The sequence below is a fragment of the Protomyctophum bolini genome, assembly GCF_963924005.1.
Source record: "Protomyctophum bolini genome assembly, chromosome: 4".
In the NCBI taxonomy this organism is placed as follows: domain Eukaryota; kingdom Metazoa; phylum Chordata; class Actinopteri; order Myctophiformes; family Myctophidae; genus Protomyctophum; species Protomyctophum bolini.
Window position 1 is genome coordinate 41,767,057 of NC_137865.1, and position 23,055 is coordinate 41,790,111.

The 23,055-nt window shown below is 45.7% G+C and overlaps 3 protein-coding genes across 3 annotated transcripts in view; 2 read left to right on the forward strand and 1 right to left on the reverse strand.

Annotated features, from left to right (window-relative positions):
• The window catches only part of LOC308313519 (F-actin-capping protein subunit alpha-2), a 32,110-nt gene extending 21,045 nt beyond the window's left edge, over positions 1 to 11,065 (reverse strand). The window contains exon 1 of the mRNA XM_080760675.1: positions 10,983 to 11,065. Within this exon, the coding sequence (XP_080616801.1) occupies positions 10,983 to 11,021 (39 nt within the window). The 5' untranslated portion in view covers positions 11,022 to 11,065. The remainder of the gene's footprint in view (positions 1 to 10,982) is intronic.
• Positions 11,066 to 13,275: 2,210 nt separating this feature from the next.
• Positions 13,276 to 14,460, forward strand: LOC308314596 (proton-coupled zinc antiporter SLC30A1-like; the record flags this gene model as incomplete). Its single annotated transcript, XM_080762226.1, has 1 exon — positions 13,276 to 14,460. One exon carries the CDS (start codon positions 13,276 to 13,278, stop codon positions 14,458 to 14,460), a length of 1,185 nt encoding a protein of 394 aa, XP_080618352.1.
• Positions 14,461 to 15,632: 1,172 nt separating this feature from the next.
• Positions 15,633 to 17,885, forward strand: LOC308314597 (E3 ubiquitin-protein ligase LRSAM1-like; the record flags this gene model as incomplete). The annotated part of the gene is made up of 1 exon (XM_080762227.1): positions 15,633 to 17,885. One exon carries the CDS (start codon positions 15,633 to 15,635, stop codon positions 17,883 to 17,885), a length of 2,253 nt encoding a protein of 750 aa, XP_080618353.1.
• Between the last annotated feature and the right edge of the window lie 5,170 nt (positions 17,886 to 23,055).

The window sequence follows — 23,055 nt, forward strand, 5'->3', positions numbered from 1 at the left end:
CATTAAAATGCATCATCCCTGAGTCATATTGTTTCATAGATTATACAGTAGATAAGGTACTCAATCATCTAATGAGGGGGAGATGCACACCGCTGCTCACTACCGTACCATTATCTATGTATGACTCTCTCCCGTCTCTCTGTGCTGTATAATAGTCTCTCTCTCAGTCTCTCTGACTGTGCTCAGCTGTGTAATAATGCAAACGTTCATCCATTCCATTTCCCCACGTCTGTCTGTGCTGCTGTACACCACAACACTTCCTGTTCCCAGGTCACATGTCAAACTGACAGTGAGACGGAGACAGCCCCTCCCTCCCCCGCATCATGGCTCTAAACAACCATATAAGGGCATTAAAATGAGCTGAGTGAGAAGTCTAGTTAGTAGTGCATCTCTCCTCCTCCTCCTCCTCTCTCTCTCTCTCTCACTCCCTAATCCCTATATCTCCGTCTGTCTCCTTTGTCTGACTATCTCTGGATGCCTCTCCTGTCCTGTGGTATTCTGTTGTGTTCATGTGCGTAAAAGCTCTGGTTGTTTGTATGCGTGGTTGACTGCTTGCATTTGTATAACGTGTACAAATGAGTGTCAGTAGTACCCGTATGCTTGGGTTAATGGGTTTGTCTCTATATTTGTGAGCATGTGGTAGAGTCCTCATGTGTGCGTATATATATATAATATATACATACATGCACATACACGCGTATGTGTGTAATGTGTCCCCCAGGCCCGTATTAGTAGTGTGTGCGTGTGTACAAGAGTCTTAGCAGTCGACACCAAGCTGCAGATTGATTCTCACTAATGAGCGATGTTGAGAGTCAGAGAGGTGCTCTGGGGGACAAACATCATATGTGTGTGTGTGTGTGTGTGTGTGTGTGTGTGTGTGTGTGTGTGTGTGTGGGGGGCAAATGGAAGTCAAAATGAGAGATTGTGCATTTCAGTGACCCAATTGTGGCTGTCAATGCTGAACGGAGTGTGTGTGTGTAAATGCATACATCGTCACATACATTTTACTTATGCTGTCAAGTGTGCCATGTATACTTGTGTGTGTGTGTGTGTGTGTGTGTGTGTGGGGTGTAGATCATCAATGGCTGTGGCATATAAACAAACTTCAAGGATAGAGCTGAGGAACAGCGCACGACGCACGCACACACGCACGCACGCCACACACCTGGAGAAGCAGAGTAGCAGACAAGCTCAGAGTGATTGGTGTGCAACACTAGGAACAAAACAGGAAAAAAGCAATGAAAAGCAATTATCTCCCCCTGAAGATGAACAGATTCAGGACACTGGAGTTAGTTTCAAGCAGCTTGATTTATACTTTGTCGTATGCCAGAGTCAAACACCGGAGTCGCATGCCAAAGATAGCTCATCTACAAGTTCACAAAGTGTTGTGACTCATTCTGAGCATGTACTGTAGATGCTATTTTTGGCACATAACTCTGTTGTACGAATTAAGCCATTGTAGGTCTGGTATTTTTGAAAAATCGAAGAACGACTGACTATAGAAGAAACATAGCTTTTTCAGAAAACTGTCAGGATGTAGAAGACATTTTGAGAATCTGATCTCAGGTCAAAATGGGTTAAGCATTAGGGGGCCAATTTACTAAGCCGTTTAATTTACACCCATATTTTGGATGTAAAGGACTTAGTAGTCTAGAATAAGGTATTCTAATGACATGCAGCAAAGCTTTGGTCTCGTGTAAGTCTGCATCCGAGCTGACCTGAGAAAGAGCGTCCCTCCACAAAATTCACTGACAAAAAAAAAAGATGACTGAATCGGACTACTAACGTGGGAGGTTTGGAAAATTCCTTTACTCCCAAAACATGGGTGTAAACAGCTTAGCGCATCGCCCCCCCAGGACAATATGAACTCCTGACTGTACATAAGCTGTATTTTTCTTTTACCGTTTTTACTCTTGCCAATACTAACAACTTCTGCATTACTATATGATTACCCTTTTGTATTGCATTTGGATTGATGCCAACAGTTTAATTTCGTTGTACATTTGTGTCCAATGACAAAATAAAGTCCATCCATCCACCCTAGAAGTCTGAATGGAGCTGAATGGATTGATGGATGCAAGCACAAGAAATACCGACACTGCAGGGAAATAAATGAACTGAACTGACATTCTCATGTCATTGAGTTCCCTACCGATTCTGAGAGCAAATTATTAATTGGTCCTTAGTTCACGGTGGCCCACATCACGTGCACGCTTTGCTTTGTCAATTCTGAGCACGAGATGTAGAACAAAATCTGTTCCGCTCCTGAAGTTCTGATCGATCACCATTAATAGCAGATCACAATGGCAAGAGTCAGCAAAAAGGCTCACGCTGTCAATCAATATCACACGTTTTAACCCATTTAGGTCAGACGTCGATATTTATTTTTCTGAAAAACCTCATGTGTCTACATCAGTGGTTGTCAATATTTCATGTCAAGGACGCCAAAATTAATATGTGATTGACCGGCAACCCCCATCAGAAAATATGTTGTTCCACACGTCTCAAGGTTTGCCACCGACAATGAACAGAGAAATTACGTCAGAATTCTGCTAAATACAACGTAAATTAAACGCCATTGACATTGAAGGGAAAAGTCACATCATATGTAAAGGAGCAAATCAGCCAACCAATCACAGGCATGTTAAGAGCTGATAATTCCTCTAAACATGACGTAAATGAACAACAAGGCACTTTTCCGCAAAGTCTGTAAAAACAGCCTAAATGTCCTCTACTTTATGTGAGATTTTGAACTGAAATCCAAGTATGTTTTACTTTCTGAGTTTGTCTCCTTCCATGTGATATTGTGATAATGTGTTGTTGAAGGTGAACCATCTGTTAAGGTCGTTATGAGATAGAGACAACAGTATTAATACATCACCACCTCGGCTGCTGAAACAGCACCTTTATCTTAATCAGACCTGCACAGGGCAGCAGCCGATAGCCTGAATACATGATGAATACTGACTTTAATTTATGTTGTGTGTCAACCGGGCAGCAAGGCCAATGAGTCCTCTGTATTCCCACAGCAAAAACAAACTCTCACTGCCAGGATTAAGGGGCTTTATTAGAATACGAACCAGCACAGCGAGGGAAATTGTCTTAACATATCTTAACGGCTTAACCCATTTTGAGCGAGAACCTCAACCTGTTTTAAGCATTATGTTATACTTTAGCTATTGAAAAATAGCAGATCTACAAGCTCATACAAGCTTATAGGTCTGCTATTTTTGATCGTGAAAACGGCAGCCAATTACATATATTTTTGGGGGTCCTTGACATGATAATGTTTGAGCACCACTGACATAGAATAGAAACATAGGTTTTTCAGTAAACTGTCAGTATTTAGAAGGCATTTGTAGAATCTTTTCTCAGGTCTAAATGGGTTAAAACGAGGACAGAGGTAGGACTAGAAACCAAACCAAAAAACAAACATTCTACCTACAGAAAAAAAGTAGAAAAAGTACTACTGGCCTGGTCTGTTCAAAAGCACCTGGCACTTGCTCAAATATTTGATGATTTCATAACTAAAGCTCCAATGGGCCCCGTGTAGCTTCCGTAGGGTCTATTTCTAATACATTCTGACTCCAGCTGCCAACACTGTTAATTATTATCTGAGCGCTTGGCTGGAAAGACGAGCAGTTTAATTACGACTGAGGCTGGGCATCCTCTGTGTGCACTAGGAGGGTGCGCCGTTTGTCAGACAGGAATAATTTGATAAGTAAATACTCATAGTAAATAATTAAGGGCGCACAATCTTGAGATTTTGGCATTATTAGCATGGTCAAATCAACCAATACCATATAAGTTAGTACCATAAGTTATCAGTAGGGGTTGCTTTACACCCCGTTATACAGACAGTAGTGATTCTGGGTCAGCCTCTGGGCATGTCTCACTTTGAGAGCATCTAGAGAGGATGGCATAGCACTGGATTGGGATTTATTCCTTTAGTAATGGGATGGGATAGGGGTGTAGATGAGGGTGTAATTAAACCTTTCTGATCGTTATGTATAGTCTGTGGAGAGTAGGCATGTTAATAGTTAACCCATTTTGACCTGAGATCAGATTCTAAAAAATGTCTTCTACATCCTGACAGTTTTCTGAAAAAGCTATGTTTCTATGTCAGTCGTTCTTCGATTTTTCAAAAATAGCAGACCTACAAGCTCGTAGATCTGCTATTTTTCAATAGCTAAAGCATAACAATAGCTAAAGCATAACATAACGCTAACACCAAAATGAATTAATAGTTAATCATTAATCGCGGTTAAGAAATTCAGACAATCCTATTCCTATATACACACTCACGTACGTTACACATAGTCCAGAACAGTTCACACACACACACACACACACACACACACGCACCTGCGTACCACCATCAGGTGTGTGCATTCATGCGTGCACATTGTGTTGCACACAAATCTAGGGCCCTGTGGCTGTCACAGCCTGACATGACATGATGTGCAGCGATGTCCTCTGAGTTTTATCTGTACAGCAGACTCTGACATTATGAGATACTGATCTACAACCACCAGGCATCAGCTCCATTTAGAACAGAAAAGGTAGCAACACTTCCTCTCTCTCGGGCACCGGCTTGTACCACTTCCTAGAGTGCGGCTATAACAGTACGCACCCACATACACACTAGAGACTGTGACAACAGAGCAGTGAGGCAGTTGAAACAGACTCAAGACAGCAGTGGATGTGAAACTCAGGGGGGAAAATTCAATGCCAACTGAACTAACTTAATAGAAGCTCCCCAGGCCTGAATAAATATTGTTAAAGTAGTTTGTGTCAGTCGCTTCATACTCAGTTTGAACTCAGTTCAAATTGGAGGCTTCAAATCGGTCATGAGATATTTACTTTTCAGTATTTCTATTACACATGTACTCTATCATAACATTAGTTTAGATCATCCATCCAATTCCTCAATTACTTAGTATTATAAATAAACATTTTCTAAGAGATGGAGAAGAGTTCCTTTTCCCCCACCCCCAAATTACATGGGCTACTGCATCTCCCTATTATGTAATACTAACGGTGTTAGTTAGAGCCACCCTGTGAAAGGCACCTTGGCCCATGGCTGAGTTCCAGTCTGGCGTGGAGCTACAGTATGTTGTGGAGGTGAGATGAGGTGAGGTGGTGCTTTGGCGCCAGGAAGCATCCGACAACAAGCCTGACTCTCTTGAAATGCTGGCACTCCCCAGAACAGAGATAGTGCTTATGTGACACGAGGTTATTATCTGACCCTGGCCCTTCATAATCAATCACCATCCTCATCCTCATGGACATAAACTTTCTTAAGTTACTACCACGTGTTTTACGTGTTTTACGAAGTCGAGAACTATAACCACTAGTCGACAGACTATCAAACAGTTGAGTTGATTTGATTTATTTGATTTATTTGATTTATAAAGCACTGGCTGCATATCCATCTCAGAGACACCTTTGGTGTCATTACAGAGTTGTTTTTGCTGTGGCTTTGCTAGTAATAAATGTTCTGTAATAATTTAAATAAAGATATTTCTAAAAGGACTTCCTTGTGAGTGTCGTTTTGGCAGCAGTGTAGGGGTAGAGCGGAGCCCTGCATCAGGATTGGGTACCACCACCAACAAACGCAAATGCGTTGCCGGAGGGGGTGTTTTTTTAATACCTGCGACGGTCCCAAAAGAAAACCTTGCAAAATCCTGCAACGCCCTGCAATAATGCTGATACAGTGCACCTGAAGCATGTGTGGTAATTACCCTTGACTAAATGCAGAGGAGAACGTCGTTTAAATTCAAAACGTTGTTCCCAACCAGTATAAACTAAAGCATCATTTGCATGACCTACTGTCATAAGCAGTAAGCAAACTGTGTCGCTGTCCATGGTGCTGTAATGGCCTTATCTCTCAATCATTCTTTTTTTGTCCCAATGGAAATATTGCAGGATTATGCGGGACTTAACAGCCCTTCCATTTCACATGTGTGAAATGGAACAAGTGGTCAGAAATTAACTGAGATATTTCGGGTGGTAAATGAAATGGTTAGAAATTCAGCGGAAATTGTGACTAAGAGAGCACAGGGTTCTAGTAGGGGCAGACACTCGACTGTGTGAGTAAAAATAAAAATAGTATTAAGAGAAGTGGTCACACAACACATTTATGTGAAATGGTTGTGAAATATATGCCATTAGAAGATTATATCAAAACAGACCGTGAATACAACAGGCACAAGATTCCTCTGACAAGTTTGCTAGGGGTTTTGTCCAATCAGATGACAGCTCATTCGTAAAAATAGACTATAAGAGCCAATCCATGATCCTATTTCACCTACCCTAGGTTTGTGACTGTCCCACCTGATTGTATTCGAGACGTTTTTGACAAGAATTCATCATAGTTATTGGATGAAAGAAATATATCTCGCGTAACTAGTCAACTACTTTTTGGGAGTCATTTCATGACTACTAAAATTCAGTTAGAGTAACCATGAAGCCATGAATCATTAGTAGCCTAATTTCAACACTTGTTTTAGCAATGTATATGTTTTGTGCCTTTGAATTACACACATGCACGAAATATATGAACACAAAGAGTGAGCAAGCGAGACCCCCGGCAGTGTGGGTACACTCCAGATGCCTGCCGGCGCGTGCACACGTGCAAAGTTGCAAACACACACACACAGTCACACACACACACGCAGCCAGGCTTATCACCACACTGCAGCTCCCCAACCAATGAAGAAGAATTGGAGAGGTCGCACTGAAAAGATGAGAAGCTACGGTAATAATCTGCCTGCCTCCCACCCAGCCCCAAGGCATCTCTCCATCTCATTCTCAATATACCAGACAGATAACGGGAGTGTTTGGGTGTGTGTGTGTGTGTGGCGGCGGGGGGGGGGGGGGGTCTGTTTCTGGGTGGCACAAGATGGTGCCATCTTCAGTCATCAGTCTAATGTCATTAAATTGTAGGGAGTGTGATAAATGTGACGAAGACAAAATGTGAGGAGGAAATGTGAGCCCGATGCAACTTATTTGCAAGTACACAAATATTCGGGCAAGAATGTTTCTGGCTTCTCAAACGGGCAGGGGTTTTATTTCATTTTTTCTTTCCTTTCGTCCAGTCAACGAGTTCTCGCAGATACAGTCACAGCACAGGTTGTATCAGCAAGTGCATTGATGGTAGTCCGCCCCCCCCTTAGTCAACACCACTGAGGTGTTCATTCCTTCTCTCTCCATCAGTGACATAACAGTGGACGTGTACAGACAAGACTTTTCATTCCTCTGGACTCACTAGTAAAGAAACACTGTTGTCACTGTTATTAGTCTGACTGTACTCGTTTCTAGCCCTTCACAATCCCTGACCGTCTCCAACTGCAAGAAACAAGATACTTGTCCAGTCCATCTCTAGTTTGGACCAAGAAAAATCACATGTGACAATAGCTCAGGTATCAGAATATTAAAATGCAGACTTCTGTCTACATCTTCCATGTGCCCCACACACTGACTACTACATCAAAAGCCATAAAGAAGGGCATATTTAACTGCCAGCTGGAATCTTTGCAAGGAAGCTTCCATCATGTGCAGGTGTCTATCCATAATGCATGCATCCACACACGGACGCTTTCTAATTATCAAGGACTAACTGAACATAAAAAGCCTTTAATCCTTCCGGGCTTAAATGTCATCCCAATAGGTTACAGCCCTGGTTCATCTTAAACATTAATTAAAACAGAATTATTTAGGTTAGAAATGCCAGGGCAGCCCGGCCCCAGACAGTTAGCTCAACAGTCTGGGCACCGAGGCTGTCGGGAGTCGAACCCGCGACACGCCGACAGGCTGGCTTGCCTGTCGGCGTGTCGCGGGTTCGACTCCCGAGCCTGACGGCCTTTGCCGCGTGTCACTCACCATCTCTCTCCTGTCTAATTACTGTACTGTAATTACTGTACGGTGACTTTATCAAGGTGTTAACTCACTGCCTCCAACAGCTACAGACTAGGACAGAGTAGAGGCCTCAACACTAGCTCACCCCAGGACATCGGTCACAATGTTGTTGTAAGCTTGTAGATCCCTATTTCCGCAATGTTTAGAATTATTTTTGAAAATGTATAAACCTTTTTCAACATGGTTGACGATTTTGCAACATACCGGTAAATGCCTTTACATTACATATTTGCAAATAGGTCTAAACACCACAGATACATTTGTATCATATAGTGAACAGTGAACCTGCGCTGCCCCATCAACATCTAACCCAGTAACCTGTACACCGATACATCAATGGACAAGACTACTTCATAAAGTACCCTACTTCCACTCTGTTCTCATAGATAAGACTCTTCATCCGATTGTATTCTCACCGAGCCCAATCCTCACATTACTGACTGACAGAAAGACAGGCCAGACATCAGGTCCAACAGAGGAACCGTAGGACAAGACTCCCAGGCTGCTTTAAGACCTTTATTTTTCTCTAGAAACTGATTCAAAGTATTATTAATGCTTGTGCTAACATCAAGCATGCAGCCTAGTTGCTGGAGAGGAGGTGGAAGGCCCTGCTAAGCCAGGCACAGACAGCCAACGGTTACATAGCAGATGATCCGATACTATTACTGAATGACAGCCAACAGACTAGCTAATGCTGCTCTCTCTCCCCTGTCTCTCCTCCAACTGTGCACTTCACGGTAACCAACCAGGAAGGAAGCGGTCAGGCCAAAGGCCAGTGGACGGAAGAGAAACAGACACGGCTTGGTTATCCAAGGCGGAGGAGAGAGACTCTTCCTCTTCTGTTAAATCATTAACAGATTAAAAAGGGATTTGGTTCGTTGACTAACTCCCCTGGTGAGATTTCATCTTGTTTTGGAGATGTACGAGTAGCAGTGACGCTCACTTAAGTTGAAATCAAGACATTTGTTTATTTATGCTCCTTAGACCGAGATGGGCTCTCCTTGACATGCATAGTTATAGGCAGGCCGATAAGCACAACTTAAGTAGCTTGTCTGTAAACACAACAACAGCTACTGTTCAAAGCACATGCTGATACAATAGCCTTGTTCTGTAGAGTAAACACAACAAAAGCTACTGTTCAAAGCACATGCTGATACGATAATAGCCTTGTTCTGTAGTGTAAACACAACAAAAGCTACTGTTCAAAGCACATGCTGATACGATAATAGCTAGTCATGATTCCCAAGCAAGAGAGTGGTTGGGGACGAGTCGTCTTCAATGTTGCTGCCTTAAACTCAATCCTACGAATGACCAAAACAAACACCTGCCTGCTCTCGGATACCACGTCGCAGACGTGGACCTGAAAATACACATTGCAACTGCAGGGATTTACATTTGAAGCAGTGAGGTGGTTTCAGTGTCTTACTCAAGAACACGTGGTGGTTAGGTTAGTGAGTGATGGACTGTGCTCTGACTGCTCTCACTAACCTCTAGTTGTGGGGATCAAACTCAAATGATCTGTGACATTACAGAAGACGGGTCAAGTCGACTACAAGCTCTAGGGGCCCTTGGCTATTATGTCGACACTCTGATCCTGCAGGGGGGGATTTCGTTTTCGGCTTCACCAAAATAATGGGATCAGACTTGAGGGTGACAGCAGTTAAGGGGTCAAGTGTCTTGCTCAGAGACACCTCAACACATTGCCAGGATAGGAATCAAACCCGGGACCTCCCGTTTAATAAAATGCATAGTACACGCCCCTATCGGTTGGGAGGCATGTTGCACTCTGATACACTGGGTGTGTTCGATATAGGCGCACTGATCGCACTGCCAATACAAACTAACAGGCGAGTGTGCTCCCGGTGTGGAACTGTGAGTTTTCCGAACGCACCCAGTTTGAGATAAATAGCTGGAATGCTTGGATAAAAACGCTTTTTCTATTAAGCAACGCGCAACAGAATGCACGGATGGTAATAGCCGACCCAGCTAAATTCTAACATCCCCGGCACCGTGGTGAGCGCTTTATAGTTGAAATCTGAACATTGGCTGTCAGTTGGCTGTCATGATTATGACAGTCATGTTTCAGGGCTAACACAGTGACACACAGTCTCTCTCTCACACACACACACACACACACACACACACAGTCTCACACACACACACACCCCAGGGTTGGGGCAGGGCAGTTGCGACTGCGAGGTGAGGTAATATCGTGTATAAGTGAAAGAAGACCACACCCATTGGTCACTGACATGACAAAAGTCTAATAAACTTGAGCTCTATCAGACAAAGAATACACCACATCTCTTTACTGTTGACTGAACTGGCCAAAATGCCATCTTATCTTTTGACCAATAACAAATGTAAACGCTGTAGTAGTGTACAACACTAGAATAGATGAAGTTACTTTGTTGTGATTCAATTGCTACGCAGCTTTTAAACCCGCTCCAATGCACAATCACACCCGATTCTTAATTTGTAAAAGCAGCCAGCCAGTCACTAAAAAGCACAATTCCCAAGCAATAAAAAGGTGCATCTGTGTGAACTAAGCAGCATGCTAATAGTCCGGTATATTGGGTGGTGGTGGCAGGCGGTAGGCGGCTAAACAAAGCTAGCCATTCTACCCGTCTGTGTGTGTGTGTGAGAAGTGACTTCAGTTCACAACAACCAGGCAACACAACAAGGGCAGCTCCCCACTAGCTGACAGCCAGCCAGCGCTCCCCTCAGCGGGATGCATAGGCTCTCTTCCCTCGGTAAAAGGCACACGGATGGAGGTTAGCGCAGGTTAATTTGTAACTAGGTGCAACGGTTCCTATTTTGAGTCCGGACCGTACAAGGATCCGAGGGAGGATTCGCAAACGAGCGGAAGTTGAGCTAAAAATAATAAGAGCAGGCAGCAGCAGCGAGCAGCGGCACCGACCGCGGCCCGTTTATCATGTCTATGTCCACTTTACGTGCACTTTGGACCGGACGAAAAGGCTGCGCGCGGTCCCCGGTCACACACGCTGCATGTTCGAACGCCCGCCGGCGCCTACGCGGGGATAAAAATCGGCATCTTTTACCTTTTCCTCGTCGGATAACTGCTCCTCATGATCCGCCATCTTTTCTTCCGGGCACCACCAGCTTCTGTCAAAGCCCAGCGTGACGTCATAATATGGGCGGGGGGAGTCTGGGTTCCTCCCGTGTTACGTCAAAAGTGGTGGCTTAACAAGTTCGGTGACTCCGTTTTGTCCTTAAACGATTTGTTTAATACAGAATTACAGATACAGGATTACAGGCCATGCCTGCCTGGCCAGCTGCCCCGGCTCGGTCTCAGTCGGGACTCGGGTGTGTGCGTTAAACACCAACACCATATTTTATGCCCCACCATCCTTTCATGTTGTGCACAATTTACAGAGTTATATTATAAAACCAGTCAGTCAGTCAGCCAGTCAGACGCACACAATTCGATGGATCATGGGTTTTTTTGTAACACCGGTAGCGTCAAGTATTTTGGTGCCTGTGTAGAATGTAGATCCATCATACAACGGCTATTTAAAGGGATAGTTCAGAAATGTTTAACTTAAGCTGTGTGAAATACTTGCCATGCCACCAGAGTAATCTAGTAGGAGAGTGGCGACACTAGCGTTGACTAATTGTAACAATGGAATGCAGAAGTGCTCATTCTATCTCAATGGGATAGTACCAATTTTGGAACAATTTTGGCACCGTTTGTTTTACCATTACATCACCTATTAAATGGGCCCTATAAGAGATGCAGAAATTAACTAGAATTAACTAGCCCCTTCTCCTTCTGGGCACAGGTCTCCACCAGGAGGATAGGAGAGTGTGTGATGTTTGGCAAAATGTTTAGGAGTAATTTAAACATGTTTGTTTGTGTGTGTGTGTGTGTGTGTGTGTGTGTGTGTGTGTGTGTGTGTGTGTGTGTGTGTGTGTGTGTGTGTGTGTGTGTGTGTGTGTGTGTGTGTGTGTGTGTGTGTGTGTGTGTGTGTGTGTGAGACGCAACTTGGCCTGTTGTAGCCACCATGAGGCTGATTTGAAAACTGTCAAGTGGCATTTCTTCCTCAGCCTATAGTGGGAATAGGCATGCACGTGGATATGCACGGCTTGGGATACACTGCCATGTCTTCCTTCTCAGAATGCATTTCTTTCATGTGGATTCCAAGGGATTCGATTTCCCAAAACGGTGATATGTAATATTATGTTATTGTGTAGGCCCATAGTGATAGTCTAATTTGCATTACCACATGAAATTAATTACATGACTGGGTGATGGGTCTGACATGCATAGACTCATTTGGGATTACTTTGACTTGAGCGCCACCTCATGAAATGTAAAAGTAATAGCTAGTTATAGCTAACATGCAATTACACATTTTGGAACCATTTAGAAAAGCCATTGTAATGGATAACTCTAACCTGAAACCATATTGGGCTTGAGAAAATAAATTAAATAAGTTTAACCTGTCAATAAACAATTCAATCAATCAAACAATGTGAGTGTGGGAAGCCGGAGCAAACCGCCTGTCCCATATAAACCACCCTCGGAGGCCGGCCTCTACGATGTAAGTAAGTACATTTTATTTATAAAGCACCTTTCAAAACAATGTTACAAAGTACTGTTCAGTGGTAAAACAATGACATTAAATAGTGTGATAAAAATCACACCGTGTCTTACAACATTAAGATAGGTGATGTAATGATGATGTAAGACAAACAGTGTCAAAACGGTGTTTGTGTTTAAACATTAATTTCTCGTCATTGTCGTTTTTAAAACAAACATTGAGCTAAAAACAAACATTAAACCTGTATGGGCCCTCAATAACACAACAAGGAGAAAAACTAAATATATTGACCTGCACAAATAGGTCAGGTAAAAATTTCACAAGACAAAATGCTTACGAAATAAACACGTTTTTAACAAAAGTTCTTGGAACCTGAGACGAAGGCGTGGCTGTATGCTACTGAGATGGACATCTGATGACGCACGAAAGAAGATGATTAGTTGTTGTTAAAGGGGGGCCACGCCCCCCTTTATGCCCATATAGGGAGCTGAGTGTGGCTCCCCACACTCACATTGTTTGATTTTGAATGTGGTGGATTTTTTTCCCGTTCATTACACTAATAATCACATTGTGACATCAAATGACGTTATCGTAACATACAAATTGACCATATAAAAGACAGAGGCACGTTACATTATTGTTTGTGTAACCAAGACAGACTGCTGCACCTTGCTGGTTTTGATAAACCCTGATTGGAGATAACTAATTACCTTCCACAGAACTTGAATTGACCCCAAGGGTCGTTTCGGAACGGAGAATGGCTTGGTCGAATAGTCTACGGCTGGTATGCATGCTCACATTTACTTTTGGGTTCTTCGTGGTGGAATTGGTGGTCAGTCAGATCACCGGGTCTCTGACGCTGCTGGCGGATTCCTTCCACATGCTATCTGATGTTATCGCGCATATCGTGGCTCTGTTTGCCGTGCGGCTCGCCGGGAGGAAGCAATCAACGGACAGGAACACGTACGGATGGATCCGGGCTGAGGTGATGGGAGCGCTGGTCAACGCCGTGTTCCTTTACGCGCTGTGCGCCACCATCGTCATGGAAGCCACCGAGCGCATCTTCGAACCCCACGAAATAGACAATCCTTCGTTGCTACTCGCGGTGGGTATCCTGGGGCTTCTCGTCAACCTCATGGGGATCTTCCTGTTCCGCCACGGCGGGCACAGTCACTCCCACGGCGGACACTCGCACGGAAACAAGAACAAGAGTAGAAAGAACAACAGCCTGACGGGGAACGAGATGAAGGCCATGTCGCCGTACCAGGACAAGAACAACGCCTGCGGCCAGGACTCGGCCACCGCCCAGCTCAACATCCGCGGGGTCTTCCTGCACGTGCTGGGCGACTTCATGGTCTCCGTGGTGGTGGTGTTCAACGCCCTGATCTTCACCTACGTGTGGCAGGGCTGCGTCGAGGGCGAGGACTGCATCAACCTGTGCCACGCCGCCGCCGGCCACGGCCACGCGGGCAACGGCACCCTGCTGCTGCCGGGGCCGGACACCAGGATGGCCGGCCCCTGCTGGGTGCTCTACATGGAGCCCTGCCTGGTCTTCATCACCGTGGGCCTCATGTTGTACTTCACCTACCCCCTGCTGAAGGAGGCCATGCTCATCCTCCTGCAGACGGTGCCCAAGCAGATCGACGTGAACGGCCTCAACGAGCGCCTGCTGGGCCTGGACGGCGTGCTGGCCATCCACGAGCTGCACATCTGGCAGCTGGCGGGCAGCCGCGTCATCGCCACGGCGCACGTCAAGTGCCACGACCCCGCCTCCTACATGGACGTGGCCAAGCGCATCAAGGACTTCTTCCACCACGAGGGCATCCACGCCACCACCATCCAGCCGGAGTTCGTCACGTTCAACTCGGAGTCGCTGCGGGACTGTGAGCTCCCCTGTCAGACCCAGTGTGCTCTCAGCCTGTGCTGCAGCAACGGGGAGAACGGAGCCGAACACGGCGCGGCACAAGAACCATAGGGTACGAGTATATATGACCACTAGTATGACCACTAGTATGACCACTAGAGAGGTGGAATGAACCATAGGTACGAGTCTGACCACTAGAGAGGTGGAATGGTGTCTGAGAAGAACAGGTCCAGAAACCAGAATCATAATAATAATAATAATGAATTGCATTTTTATAGCGCTTTTCCAAGTGCTCAAAGCGCTTTACAATGGTTCATTCATTCATACATTGGGAGGTGAAGCGGCGAACAGTCGACGCCAGCGTCCTCACTTCCCACATTCACACACCAATGGTGGCAAGCTCACACCGACCGACTCATTGGAGGCAATGTAGGGTTCAGTGTCTTGCCCAAGGACACTTCGACATGTGGACAGGAGGAGACGGGATTCGAACCGCCGACCCAGGGATCATTACCTGCTCTACCTCCTGAGCCTGGTTGTCTTTTGTTGTTTGTTTGTTTTTGTTTTTTAGCCGGGAATGGTGGCCCTGTCATTGGCCATGACAAAATAAGTAGTTTTTATTTTCTCTTTCTGTTTTTTCCCTGTTCTTTTTTTTGAGGGGCGCTAGCCCATCCTATGCACAGCTTTGTGTTTGTAGCACGGAGTGTGTTGATTTGATTGGCTGATGTATGATATGATAAGAGCTCCCCTCACTTCACACGAGTATGATTTCAATGGCAAATTTTCAGGGCCTTCAAGGTATTCAGAGAAGGCCCTGGGATCCTCAGAAGAAAGAAAATATAGTTTTTTTATATATTATATATTATATATTTATATATATTTTTTATCAAATTTATTAAAATAGTTTGTGTCGCTAATCTGTACAAAACACACTGTTTCGCTCGCCTTAGTTGTTTTCGCCCCATGCACTGCGCATTGGAGCGTTGGGGGGCATGCACAAAGCCAGGCGTTCCTGAAAGATCCAAAACAATTGCACAGTACTAACATCATAGTCTGTTGTTAATGACATACTGTACAGATCAGAGCCTGATCAGCAGTTTAACAAACATGGATGTCCTCCACTGCCGTGCCCAAATATGGATATGTATGACATCATCTACGATGTCAACATGATGCTTGGCTGATTTGTCCGTGACATCACAGACTGTATAACACACGCAGTCTTAGCGTCACTTGCCGAGGTGACTGCCACGGGCATCATCATTACTTGGACATTATTGACGATGCCTCTGTGGTCCACCAGCAAGAAGGACTCCAGGAAACGACTGGAGCATCAGCTGTGTGCGTCCAAAGAGGTGGGAGCGGATGACGTCCTGGACATCTCAGCCTGTGAGCTGTCAGAGGTGCCGTCCAGCGCCCTCTCCACATGCCGCGTCGTTCGGAAGAAGGCTCTCATCCTCCGCTGTAATAAACTGAAGTCCCTGTTGCCCAGAGGATGCGATATCGGCGCTCTGTCCACTATCAAGGTACTAGATCTGCAGAGCAACAGGCTGACGTCCCTCCCCGATGACATCGGGACACTGTCGTCGCTGCAGTTTCTGAACGTGGCCAAGAACCAGCTGGAGTCCCTGCCGGACTCCATCGGCGACCTCCGGCTCCTGCAGACGCTCGACGTCAGGGCGAACCGCCTCGCCGAACTGCCCCCGTCGGTCGGCCGCCTGAGCAGCCTGCGCATCCTGGACGTGAGCGGCAACGCCGTCCGCTGCCTTCCCAAGTCCCTCGGCCGCGTGCGCACGCTGGAGAGCCTGGCGCTCGACGCCGGGGCCATGACGTATCCGCCGGCCAGCGTGTGTGCCGGCGGCACCGAGGACGTCCAGAGGTTCCTGTGCGCCGAGCTGGGAGAGGAGTACCGTCCTCCGTCTCTGTACCTCCTGTCGGTGCTGGAGAGCACCGGCGGCAGCAGCGACCGCGGCGAATGCAACGGCGCCGACGGCCCGCAGCAGCAGGCGTGGCAGAGCAACTTCACATTCGACGAGTACGAGAAGAGGAAGGAGCTCAAGCAGAAGGAGATGCTGGCCGCAGAGTGCCGCCTGGAGGAGGAGATGCGCAGGGAGCACGCTCAGCTCCTCCTGGCGAGCAGCTCCCACAAGGAGGACCTCCTCCAGGCGGTGCGGCGGGAGCAGCAGCGTGCGGAGCAGGGCGTCTCGCAGCAGCAGAAGGTCCAGGAGGCCGACAGGCTGTCTCTGCTGGAGGCGGTCCGTCGGGCCGAGTACGGCCTCGGCGGTCGCGTGGACGACCGGCTGACGGACGTCGACCAACAGAAGAGGAACGCCGAGGCCCTTCGGGCGCTGGAGGAGGATCGGATCCGCGTGGAGCGGCTGACCGCCGTCACGCAGGAAGAGGCCACTTCCCTGAGGAAGAGGGAGGTCGCGGCGGCCATGCAGCGGATGCTGTCTGACGGACGCGCCACGGACCTCCTCCAGGAGGCCAACGACCAGCGCAGACGCGGCGTCGCTTCCGAGGCTTGCAGGAGCGCTCAGAGTTTGGACCGGACGCTTGATTTGGCGCTCTCTCTGCGGCAACTGGACATGTCCAAGGCCGTCGGGCGCATCCTGGAAGAGGAGGAGCTGCAGAAGGCCGCCTTCGAGGCCCTGCAGCTAAAGAAGGACGGCGTGCACAGTTACATCCGGCTGCAGATCGGGCTCGTGGAGGCCCGCCTGATGCAGCTGAGTAAGCTGGAGCTCAAGAGACGCGACATGGAGAGCGAGGACGTGCGGGAGGAGCTGGAGAAGCAGCGGCCGGCTCTCAGCCGCTCGTTACAGCAGCTGCTGAAGCAGAAGGACCAGAGGGAGACGGAGCTGAAGCAGCATCTGGTGGAGATGGAGCAGGCGTCGGCCGCCGGCCGACAGAACTACTGGATGCTCCAGTACCAGAGGCTGCTCCAGTCCAAGCCGTCGGAACTGCGTGCGCTGGAGGCCGTGGTGGACCCCGAGTTGGTCTCCCTGTTGTCCTCGCTGTCGGCTCAGCACTACCTGCCCGTCCTGGCTCATCACCGCCTGACCGGCGGCGAAGCGCTGCGTCGCATGACCGCCTCCGACCTCAGCGAGCTGGGCATCGGCGAGACGGGCGTCCAGCAGGCGCTGCTGAACTGGGCCGAGCAGCACTTTCTTCCTACAGCGCATGACGACGATGACGACGACGTTAAGGCAAGCCAGCAGCAGTGGACAGGGGAAGAAGAGGCTTCCTCTTCCTGGGCTACATATCCTTCTGCGTCACCGCCGCCATACTCCGTACTCCCGGAACACGGGTCACTCCCGTCAGCCTCCAACCCTGTCCCTGTGGAGGAGGGACCGGGTGGTTCTGGGGAAGGCCCGGGTGGGTCTGGTGAGTGCGTGGTGTGCATGGACGCCGCGCCTCAGGTCGTCTTCCTGCCGTGCGGTCACGTCTGCTGCTGTCGGGCGTGTGGCGACGCTCTGCGTGACTGTCCTCTGTGTCGCAACAACATCGCCCAGCGCGTACGTCTCTACCAGCTCTGAGTAATAACACCTCTGGAGGAGCTCCTTCTAAAGCAGTGGCTCTCAAACATTTTTTGGCACATGCAGGTCAACCCTGTAAACTGCTTTTTCATCCACGGCACCCCCGAATTACATTGTTACTTTTTAGCACCTTTGTCATATTAACAGTACGTAAATATGTACATCTTTAAAAGATATACAGTATATCACGAGGAACACTATACAGAGAACATTTGTTTCCATTAATCCCGACTGAAAATCTCTTTTATACATGCGTTTAACCACATGAACCCCATCATCCATATTCTGGGGGGAACATTCACCAATAATAGCCCACACACTTTTTTTTAAATGCCGGTAGGTAGAATTGACCTGAGGATCTTTGTGTCTGTCAGTCTTTTATGCCCATATATGGAGATCTCTGTATCTGTCTGTCCCCTACATTTATATAAATGGTGCATTTATATAGTGCCTTTATCCAAGGCGCTTTACATAGAGTGTGCATTACATTCACCCATTCACACACACACACACACACACACACACACACACACACACACACACACACTCACACACCGATGACAGGAAACCATGCAAGGCAAACCTGAATTTCGGGAGCAATTAGGGGTTCAGAGTCTTGCTCAAGGACACGTGGACACTAACTCTGGGGGAGCCCGAGTCCACTCTACCGCTAGTCCACTCTACCCCTAGTCCACTCTACCCCTAGTCCACTCTACCCCTAGTCCACTCTACCCCTGAGCCACGGCCGCTCCTTATGTCATTGTCATTGATTGATTGATTGAAATATTTATATAACAGTTTTCAGAATTACAGTACATTTCAAGCACAAACTCAATACAAAGACTGTTAACTGTGAGTGGACGACCCAATTAAGCATTACACTTATTTACGAAGAGGGTCCACCTTGTTCAATTCATCAAAACATTTAGAGACGTACAAATAGACACTTCTACATAGTCAAAGAACAGAACAGGAATTCATCATAAAGGAGGTAAAAAGGGAAAAGAAACATATACAGTGAGGGGGGAAAGGGGTGGGGGGGATTCAGATTTTACGGGGCCAGTTTTAAATTGCAGACGTCCGTAGGTGCCCTTTGAGAGCGGTTTTAAAGGAGTCAAGGGATTTGCATGTCTTAATGACTGTTGGTAGGGCGTTCCATATTTTGGTGGCATAGGAGCGAAAATAATTTAGTCCCTTTATATGCCATCATAGTACTGACATCATAGACAAGCCCCCCAGAACCACCAGTCGTCCTTTAGCACCCCCCGAAGGTGCAAAAAGGTTTTGGTCTTTACACACTGGGGGCGCTTCTTTCATGCGAATAATACCCTTAAAAAAAACAAAAAAAAAAACTCTTGATGATGTCAACTGGTAAATATTTGAAGAACTCTGCGAAGGACTTTGTATTGGACAGGAATGTTTGTTTCCCATGTCCTTCAGTCAGCTGGGGCCTGGGGACAAACATTGATCTGGCCCCATCCTACAGTGCCAGTGCTGATCTGGGGGCTGTTGATGGTAGCCGGGGTGGGCCCATCCTACTGTGCCAGTGCTGATCTGGGGGCTGTTGATGGCAGCCGGGGCGGGCCCATCCTACTGTGCCAGTGCTGATCTGGGGGCTGTTGATTAAGTTTCCCACACATTTGATTCATTCACGCAGATTAATTTGACAAGGTCGTTGGAGAGGACAGATAGATTATATAAAAGGAGCCCCTAACAAAGTCAGTGTTTCAGTGGGCATATAAAGGTTATAGGCAGAACTCTCACCGGTTCTTCTGGGTCCAAACAGCAGTAGATTATGTGTCCTCCTGTGTGGTTGTTCTTCAGTGTCCTACTGGGCTGCACCGTCGGACTTCCAGTTCCTCCAGAACATGATGTCAGGTATAGATATTGTTTGGTTTATGGTTGTAAATACAGAGCCTAAAAAGAGAGAACAATAATTCAATCAGAAATATGAATTTGTCAAACACTAAAAACAAATACAAAATATATAGTGTATATAGACTAAAGATTATTACGTACACACTCTCACACATTATAAAAATATGTATTATTTTAACTTTCTTTCTACAGTAACTCACAATCGATGACTAATGATAGTTATGATACTAGTGCCTCTGCTTTCATGTAAGTATTTTCATAAAGAGTTAAAACTGTGTTACACATTGGCAGTCATTGTAACGAGGGAAAAAATACACAATGAAATGAGAAAACAACAAATGTACTACTACTACTACTACTACTACTACTACTATACAGTGTTGTTCTGTATTTATTTTATTGTATTACTGTTTCTGTTTCTATTTTATTGATATTTGTGCTGTTTTTCGTGTTGCTGCAATGTTGAAGAGCAAGAATATAATCTCGTATAGGCTAAAATGGGACGTAACAATAAATTCAGTGTTATATTGTGATTTCAGGAATGACCATTGATAGTGATACAAATGAGAGTAATGCTGTCTATTTTTTCTTTTGCCTTTAGAAACTATGATGAACTCAGTGTCCCTCCAGTGAACAACACCCTGGGTAACTCTACATGGTGAGTCTTGACAAATCCTTCACATTTCACGGTACAATATCACAAAGCATGTGCTGCTGAATACAATAAAACTCTGCCGCAGAAACCGCTGCATGAGGAAAGAAAAAAATAGTCTAAAGTGGCATTGTATAACTTCAAATCTTCAAGGCTTGCAAATATTAATGCACATCCTACAATGAAGGGGAAAATAATGTCTAGACTAACATGCCTACAGTAGTTACTATACTAAGCTGAAATGTGCTAAAAAAAACAATCAAATCATCACATTCCTTGCAACAAACACATTGCATGCTCAAACAGACCTACACACAAAGCTGTGCATAGGAGGAGCTAGCGTCCCTCAAAAATAATGTTGTACTGTATATATTCAAGTATAACTTATTGAGCTTTCTTTCTATTCTTTCTAGGAACTTCCAATCAAATGATACTTCCATGTAAGTAGATTCGTAGCGGTATTAAGCTCACAAAAGAGCTAAAATTCAGTGTTATACCCATCGCCGGTGTTGTCATGCAAAATTACAGCATATCTAATATCTGCTTACTGTTGCAGCCTCCATTTCAATACAAACATGAGTTTTGATTATCCGAGGTAAGCCGATTTTTCATTACTGTATCATTGACAGTGTTCAAATTTGACCTGAGATCAGATTCTAAAAATGTCTTCTACTTCCTGACAGTTTTCTGAAAAAGCTATATGTTTCTATGTCAGTCGTTCTTCGATTTTTCAATAATAGCAGACTCCAGGTTCTCAAATGAATCCATTGATTCCCTCTCTTATAGAGTGGGTGCTTCACCTGGTCGTGGATGCGTTCTTCCTACCTGCCTGAATGCACATTTGAGCCATAAGTTACAGTTAGGAGGAGATGAGACAGCAGGCCATGCATCTAGAGATCCTCACGGGCCTGGCAAATGATGACAAGAATCAACTAGAGATCCTCACGGGCCTGGCAAATGATGACAGAACTGGAAAAGATCTCACATGGAGACAAGAGTCAACACTGGCATGCACATGCACATGCACATGCACATGCACATGCACATGCACATGCACATGCACATGCACATGCACATGCACATGCACATGCACATGCACATGCACATGCACATGCACATGCACATGCACATGCACATGCACATGCACATGCACATGCACATAACAGCAGTATAATATGTTCACCAACCAATGAGTTGAAAACTATGTATTTAGGTGCCATGAAGATTCCTGCGAGCCAGTGTGTTAAGATACTGTACATGGGAAACTAACTAAACCTGTTCTTGTGTTCTTATATTGTTCTGTCAGTTCTGTCTTTGGGCTTTAATTAATTTATAATCATCATCATTGAATTGCACTTGTTATACATTATGTGTTGTACTAAATAAAAATACTAAAGCACTTTGTTACTCTGTTTGGAAAAGCACCATACAAATACATTCATCATCATCAAATAAGGTTTGATTTGATTTCATAACTAGAAAATGTGGTAATTCGGAACACAGGTTTCTGCCAGGTCAGGGGTCAGAGGTCAGGGCAGTGATGGCACTAACATATAATTTGTGTTTTCTCTTCAAATTAAAAGTGGGAAAATTAGAAAATGTCATGTTTTACTTTTTTACTATTTTACTATTTTAAAAAACATGTCTGTAAACAATGGAAATCAAGTGGAACAAAGTAAATAAAACTGAACCTGTTTTCGTTTGGTGCCATTTAAACGTTTTGTTACACTTTTGACTGTTTGTTATAAATGTGTAATACATGTGAAGGCGTACAATAGCCAGGGCAGTCGTAACTACTACACTACAGCATGTCCTAAGTGTGTGTGTGCTTGCCCCACTAGATGGTGTTCTAGTACTATATTGCAGAGTTCAGCTTCAAAAGCACGGACCAGAGATAAGCTTCACACAATATGCAAGGCATGAGTCATATTCTCTTTCATGCTGCTAGCAAAACAGATATCATGTAACCTAAGTAACAGTGACTGACATAAACCTCATGTAATGTGCATTATTCTTCATTCTTAAAGTAGGCGGACAAAGGAAAGGGGGCAGAGACAAAGAAGAAGACAGAGGGAGAGAAAGGGAGGCCGGGGGGAAAGAGTTTGACAAAACATCAGCTCGGGGGGTGCACCTTAAGACGTTATTGTAAATCTACAAGTGTATGCCAATGGTACAAAATGGGCCTGTACACCCTCAGAGTTACTGTAAACTAACACCGCAAGCTTTAACTGTCCCGTGCATTACTGTGTTCAGGAACACACAGAGCACGTCATGAAGAGTCACACGCTTCCTTTAAAGGGACACTTCACCCTTTTTGCAAAAATATATATGTTAATGACGTTTAGAAGCTTTAGAACACTTTCCTGGGGGTCTTTATGTGTGTAATATGTGGTTTTAGATATTTTAGATTGTAGCAGTGAGCCTGTTATCTCTGATGTCATGGACACTGGGCTCACTTCCTTCCTGGACTACATGTTGTCTCAGTAAGACAGCTCTCCCCCCTATCCACAAGGAGGAGCAGTGCACCAAAGAATTATGGGAATTGTAGTCCAGGAAGGTAGTGAGACCAGTGTCCATGACATCAGAGACAACAGGCTCACTGCTACAATCTAAAATATCTAAAACCACATATTACACACA